At 41.3% G+C, this 7,577-nt stretch overlaps 1 protein-coding gene across 1 annotated transcript; it reads left to right on the forward strand.

The window, feature by feature from the left end:
• Positions 1–3,086: 3,086 nt before the first annotated feature.
• LOC138674207 (beta-1,3-galactosyl-O-glycosyl-glycoprotein beta-1,6-N-acetylglucosaminyltransferase 3-like) lies at positions 3,087–4,961 on the forward strand. The gene has a single exon (XM_069762112.1). It carries the CDS (start codon positions 3,172–3,174, stop codon positions 4,492–4,494), a length of 1,323 nt encoding a protein of 440 aa, XP_069618213.1. The 5' UTR covers positions 3,087–3,171; the 3' UTR covers positions 4,495–4,961.
• Positions 4,962–7,577: the final 2,616 nt, after the last annotated feature.

Below are 7,577 nucleotides of genomic sequence, written 5' to 3' on the forward strand. Positions count from 1 at the left end.
AAGGTTCAGTTGTAGGCCCGGGCACTGTTCTTATGGTGGACATGGGCTCACTCACTCCTAAATGGACCACGTGCGTCCCCTGAGGGGTTCGCAGCCAATAGCTGGGTGACACCTATTTAAGGCTCCTCCTCCAATATGGATGTGCCGGAGTAATGTTGTTAGTTTGCCTTGCATGCTTGCTAGTTGTCAGGATCCCCAGGTCTGCCTGTCTGCTTGTCTACCCTGTAGTCATCTGCTTGTCTACCCTTAACCTATCTACTTGTACCTGTCTGTGCTCTTCTGTCCATCAACCCATCCAACCCGCACCTGTCATGCCCATCTATGTAACAACCGGTCTAGCCCAAACCTGCCAGTGCCCATCTGTGTAAGACCCGTTACAGCCCACATCTGCCAGCGCCCATCTTTGTAACACCCAGTCCAGTCCACACCTGACCTGCCAGTGAACATCTGTATAACACCCGGTCCAGCTTGCACCTGCCAGTGGCTATCTATGCAACACCCAGTCCAGTCTACATCTGACAGTACTCATATGTCTAACACCCGGTCCAGCCCACACCTGCCATTTCTCATCTGTGTAACACCCGGTCCAGCCCGACCTGCCAGTGCTTTTCGATTCCTCAGCCAGTTCCATCTGCACCCGTGTTTCCAGAGTCCATAAAGTGCCTGCCTGTATTCTTCATCTCTCCTTTGGGCTGTACCAGCCTAACTACTCTAGGCATCAGCTGTCACCCTCTGTAGGTCAGCTCTGGAGTAGCACCTGGTGCCACCTCCTTGTTCCTCCTTGGGTCACGTTTTCGCCTGCTGCCGCTTATTCAAGGTTTGATTTTGAAAGCCAATTTCCGAGGGCTACGACACAGTGGTTCTAGAACCTTGCCCTTTACAATCTCCATCTGCTGGGTTGGCTGTAGTGGAAGAGGTTTCGGTCCCCATTATACTAGTTCTACTCTGGTGAGACTGATGCCACTTTGGTAGTGTCTGCCACTAATTTTTGCAAATGTGTAGACTCCTGGTTGCGTCTCCTTCATGTGTATAGCCTGTAGTAGTAGGCCTCAGAGACTGTCAGCTCTCCATCTCCTTTGAGTCAACTACCTGTGTTACTATTCTTACATTTTTCTGACAATAATAGTCTACAAAACTGATATTTGTGCCACCTGAGTGTGGCTGAGTGTGAAAGAAGGTTGTTCTATTGCATGTCGTATCAGGACTCCCAGTACAGCAGGCCTACAATGATGACTCACCCACCCCGTCTGAATTTGAAGTTCAATTCAAATCTGTAAATGGTGGCCCAGACCCTGATACCTCATGCATGGCTGATTTCTGCCAGCAATTTTAAAATTTGTATTGTGGTTGAATTGTGGCCACTTTGCTGGTGTCTGCCTTTAATTTGATGTGTTCTGGCAGCTATAGGGGGTCAGCTGCTACACCCTGTAGGTCAGCCCTGGAGTTGCACCTGGTGACACCACCTTGTCCTTCCTCGGGTTGCAGTTTTCATCCGCTGCCAGTTATCCAAGTTGGGATTTGGTTGGCCACCTATTTACGTCCCTCCAGGTTATCCAAGGGAAATGGCACAGTGGTTCCATCACCTTGCCAGTTACAGTCTCCATCTGCTGGATTGTAGTGGAAAAGTTGTCGGTCCCCGATATACTAGTTATACTCTATTGAAATCTATGCCACTTTGTTGGTGTCGATCGCTAATTTTTGTAAATGTGTAGACTTCTGGTTCGGTCTCTTTCATGCGTGTTGCCTGTAGCAGTAGGCCTCTGAGACTTTCAGTTTATGAAGCTGATATTTGGGCCACCAGAGTGTGGCTGAGCATGAACGCAGGTTGAGCTGTTAAATGTGGTATCAGGGCTCCCAGCACAGCAGGCCTACACCGATCCCTCACCCACCTCATCTTACTTTGACGTTCAATTCGAAGCTATAAATGTTGGCCCAGACCCTGACACCTCATGCATGTCTGATTGCTGCCGTGCCATACTACAATTTTTACTGTGGGTGAATTCAAGCCACTTTCCCGGTGTCTGTCCCTCATTTGATGTGTTTTGGCAGCTTTTGGGCCCCTTTGAAGGTGTTGTATATGCGTTTGTTTTTGCCTCCCATTGACTTGAATGGCGTATGGTTATATTCTGTGAATATTCAATGAATAAATTGGGGAATATTGCAGATATGGTGATCGTAATCCCAACTGAACATTAAAATATTTGCTCATCTCTAGCTATGACATAAAATAAGAAATTAGCAATAAAACTGGGGGAGAGGGATATCAGGATCCAGCTCATGATCAATACTTGAGTTGATTAACCCAGCAGCTTTTGGTAACTACAGAAGAGATTTATGGAGTGATGTCTATAATCTCATGTGGATCCCTCCTTATAGCCCAGGATTTGTCGATTCTCAAGAACGGAGGTGTGCATAATTTTGTTTACTGAATGTTGTGTAAGTTTCCTGCAACCTCTGCAGTCTATCAACTGTACCCAGTCTCCTAGTCAAGGAGAGTAGTTCTTGTAAGTTCTTTACTAAACAGCTTGCAAATGCTGCTATGTAGCTGGCCAGATCACTAGATACAGCCATTTTTAGTGCCCTTGTGCTGCTCAGATGTAGCAGAGGCAAAACTGCTTGCATCAATGGAGAGCTCACAGTTCAGACCAGTGTCGCAAACATTCCCTTGCTTTGAACTATAATCATCAAGAACTCACCATTCCCTTCAGCAAGCAAAAAACTAGGACAATGGGGAGTGAAATGTTCCTCAAGCGCTAGGTTGAAAAAAACCCTTTTAAACAGCTTTTTTTGTAATAAATATAGAGTTACTGTTCATTTGATATGGCAAAACATTTTCCAGAAGCCTGTGGCCAAAAGAATTGCTACAATTTGCATTAGACAATGAACTGTGTGCACCATAGCACTGTATGACATTTCATGCAGCTTCTCTATTGAGAAAAAGCCGAGTATATTGTGTCAGAATAAGGGTGGAGACTTAAAAACAGGATCTGCCAGTCCTTTACAATAGGTAATGCTCAATCTGCTTATTCACTGGCTACTTCATCAATGAAGTTATCTTTGCTTCCCATATTTCACAAGCTTCTTATTTCTCTGAACAATCTACCTAACTGCAGCGACTGCAGGTTAAGGATGTGATATATTAGGCTTTTGTCTCCTATAGAATTACAGAAAATGTGGCAAAAATTTCAGAGAAAACTATGGAGACTGAATTCAAACCAAATACTTATTTTTTGCAGCACTGTATTCTGCATTACAATGATAATGGTATATATTTCACTGGACTGTAACGTTGACTTTAGCAAGCAGAATGGTGATTTAAGGAGTGAATATTGCAGATATCTTTACTACCAGGAATTAAAGCTACCAGCTTCCGGGAGAAAGAATTGCTCCAAAATCATCACTGGTGACCAGGATGAGGTAAGAAAGGCTCTGATTGACAATTTAATTGTTGCAAATAGAAGAGTCCTTGCCACGGACACAGACTACGTAGAATTAACCAAAGACTGTACAAATTTTACAAAATTGAAAAAATATGTCATGAACACTCTCAGTGAGGAGGAACGAGATTATCCTATTGCCTATTCCATGGTAATCCATAATGACATTGAGATGTTTGAAAGGTTATTACGGTCCATTTACATGCCTCAGAATGTTTACTGCATACATGTGGACATGAAATCTTCAGAAACGTTCTTTGATGCAGTGAAAGCCATAGCTTCATGCTTTCACAATGTATTTGTGTCATCTAAGAGGGAATCTGTGATCTATGCGACATGGTCTCGTGTCCAAGCTGATCTGAACTGCATGGAGGACTTGTTGAACAGCAGTGTTGACTGGAAGTACCTAATAAATACTTGTGGAACAGATTTCCCTTTAAAAACAAATGCTGAAATTGTCCAAAAATTAAAGCTTTTAAATGGCAAAAACAACATGGAGTCAGAGAAACCACCTTCACATAAGAAGAAGCGCTGGGAATATCATTACGAAATAAAGGATTATGCAGTGAAGACAGATATTAAAAAAAATGCGCCACCCTTTAATATTCCAATTTTTAGTGGTAATGCCTATGTGCTGCTCACCAAAGATTTTGTGAGGTCCTTGTTTGAGAACTCACTGGTGAAAGAACTTATGGAATGGGCTAAGGACACATACAGTCCAGATGAGTTTCTTTGGGCAACACTTCAAAGACTGCCCGAAATGCCTGGATCTGTACACAAGCACATTAAATATGATATATCAGACCTAAATGCATTGGCCAGACTGGTGAAATGGAAAAGCCTAGAAGGAGACATGAACAATGGAGCCGCTTATTCCGTATGTACTGGAAAGCATAGAAGAGAAGTGTGTGTATATGGAACAGGCGACTTGCACTGGCTGGTCCAGCAGCATCATTTCTTCGCTAATAAATTTGATCCAAGAGTTGATGATCATGCTATTCAATGTTTGGAGGAATATCTAAGACACAAATTGTTTTATGGGAATCATGCAGTATAACCAGAAATTATAATTTATTAAACACAAATTGCACTTTTTATCTCTAGCAATAACTAAAAACCTTTTTATCTACATAAATTATAATTTATTGTGCATAATTTAAATGTTTTATATTGATATTTAACACTTTTAAGGAAGCATGTAGTGAATCTTTGGAGCTTGAAACAATAATTACATTGTGAGATAGAATAGATGGAAAGTATATCTAAAATCATTGTAAAACGTTTTGTTCAACAACTAAATGGAAAAAAAATGGAAATGGAAAATATCTCGGGAGCTCTCTTCTGGTGATTCACTATGACTAAGGGCGGTTACAAGCCAGAAACGCATCAGTGTGGAATATACACAATAATATGACATGCTGTTTATGTTTTTCCTCAAGATGGAATAACATTTTAATGTTTTTATACAAGGAATTGATGTCCAATTTTCTCTATTTTTTTCCAGTGTTCTGGTGATTTGTGGGTGTCCCGACATTGGTGATCAATAGAAATAAAAATACATTTGTTTCCTATTTTTTTTAGGTTTAACAAATTGAAGCTGCCTCAGCAAAGCAGTTTTTATTCCTAAACACTTTTACTGGCAGTTTGGACGTCATGTTTGTGATGATTCTGCCACCGCAGGTGGTTTTAAAAATTAAACTACAAGGGCGATGAGCAGCATCAGACTGGAGCAGTTTGCTTAATTTAAAAACATTATATCGGCAACAGATAATTTTGTGTAAACAAGACAAGTGCTGCTAAGAACAATGATCTATCTATATAATCGTCTAAGGGGTACTTCCGTCTGTTTGTCTGTCTGTCTGTAACGGAAATCCCGCGTCGCTGATTGATCAGCTACGACCGGCCGCAACCAATCAGCGACAGGCTTAGTCCGACCACAAATTGGCGCCTCCCTGCTCTCCTCAATTCAGTGCCCCCTCCCTACTCCCCTCCAGTCAGTGCCAGTGTGTTGCCCCACCCCGGACCAAATTTATACTATTGATGCTGCCTATGCAAAAATTGTGCTATTCTCACCTTCCGCTGTCCACCGATGCACGCAATGCTGCCGCCAACTTCCGTTCCCAGTGATGCATTGCGAAATTACCCAGATGACTTAGCGGTCTCGCGAGACCGCTAAGTCATCTGGGTAATTTCGCAATGCATCACTGGGAACGGAAGCTGGTGGCAGTATCGCGGGCATCGGGACAGCTTCGGTGGTCGCTGACACTGGAGGGTGAGTATATAACTATTTTTTTATTTAAATTTTTTTTAACAGGGATATGGTGCCCACACTGCTATATACTACGTGGGCTATGTTATATACTGCATGGGCTGTGTTATATAATGCGTGGGCTATTATATACTGCGTGGGCTGTGTTTTATACTATGTGGCCTGTGTTATATACTGCGTGGGCTGTGCTATATATTACGTGGGCTGTGTTATATACTACGTGGCTGCTATATACTACATGGCTGCTATATACTACGTGGCTGTGCTATATACTACATGGCTGTCTGTGTTACATGGGCTGTGCTATATACTATGTGACTGCTATATACTATGTGGCTGCTACATACTCTGTGGCTGTGCTATATACTATGTGGCTGTGCTATATACTACGTGGCTGTGCTATATACTACGTGGCTGTCTGTGTTATATACTACGTGGCTGTGTTATATACTACGTGGCTGTTCTATATACTACGTGGCTGTGCTAAGTACGGCGTACATACATAGATACATATTCTAGAATACCCGATGCGTTAGAATCAGGCCACTATCTAGTATTGTATGAGCACAGAAAAATTGTATCAATTAGACATGTGCCACATACACTCACTAGTAGAATAGAGAAAATGTATGCATAAAGGAAATGGGATCACCACATCAATCATAAAGTGCAAAAATAGCAATTTTTATTGGGAACATCACACAAAAAGACATTAAAAACAGTTCAAAACCCAACAACATGGGTAGAGGTTACGGGTCCTCTCAAATATGGGGTAAATGCCGCAAAAAACACTGCAAGCCAATTACAATACAATATACATCACCATGACAAGATAATAACAACCAAGTATTTCATAATGTATACATGCTGTTATTTCTATAAGATACCCATCCTCATATACATAGTATACCACAATATTATAAGTGTATATCCACAAAACAGCATATATAACTACAAAATCCGTCCAGACCATACATTTTCTCTATTCTACTGGTTCTCAATAAGATATGCATTAGGTGATCCCCTTTGTTTATTATAAATGGATGGTGCCCGCTCAAAACTATGGTTGTACATACACTCACTAGGCACATACACAACAGTCACACGGTAGACACAGGACACATACACACAAGTCACATGCTAGGCACAAGATACATAACCACCAGTCACATGCTAGGCACAGGATACATATACACCAGTAATGCTAGACACATGATATATACACACCAGTCACATGCTAGACACATGGTACATATACACAGACACAGGATAAATACACACCAGTCACACGTTAGACATAGGATACATACACATCAGCCACACACTAGATACATACACACCAGTCACACACTAGACACAGGATACATACACACCAGTCACACACTAGACACATGATACATACATACGCCATACAAAAGAAAAAACCTGGCACTCAACTTTTTATGGATGCTATTTTAATCATTCCAAGAGGAGGTACAGTAACAGCAATGCAAAACGTTTCGGTCATAAACATGTGACCTTCATCAGTTGGTGTAAATTACAAATAAATATAACAAAAAGTAGTACAGAAATAGGTACAAAAATAAATAAATAAATAAATAAAGTATATACAAAAAAAGGGAATGAATAAAGTATATACAAAGAAATGTATATAAACATGGCGCTACAATGGAGCAACCTAGTTCAGAGAAACAAACATAGGAACATCATGGCACAGTCACATAGAAGGTCAGTGGATATAAACTGAAGTACATACAGTAAAGTGATTGCTGGTGATGTAATTGTTACCATTGTTAGACAAATTGTAATGTGAATAGCTGAAAAATAAACGTGAGTATTAGAGGATATAAAGGATGAAGGGATGGGGACGT

Source organism: Ranitomeya imitator, chromosome 4, assembly GCF_032444005.1.
Source record: "Ranitomeya imitator isolate aRanImi1 chromosome 4, aRanImi1.pri, whole genome shotgun sequence".
NCBI lineage: Eukaryota > Metazoa > Chordata > Amphibia > Anura > Dendrobatidae > Ranitomeya > Ranitomeya imitator.

Bases quoted from the DNA above. Each gene is read 5' to 3' on its own strand.
- LOC138674207 (XM_069762112.1), top strand. From the start codon at position 3,172: ATGTGGCAAAAATTTCAGAGAAAACTATGGAGACTGAATTCAAACCAA.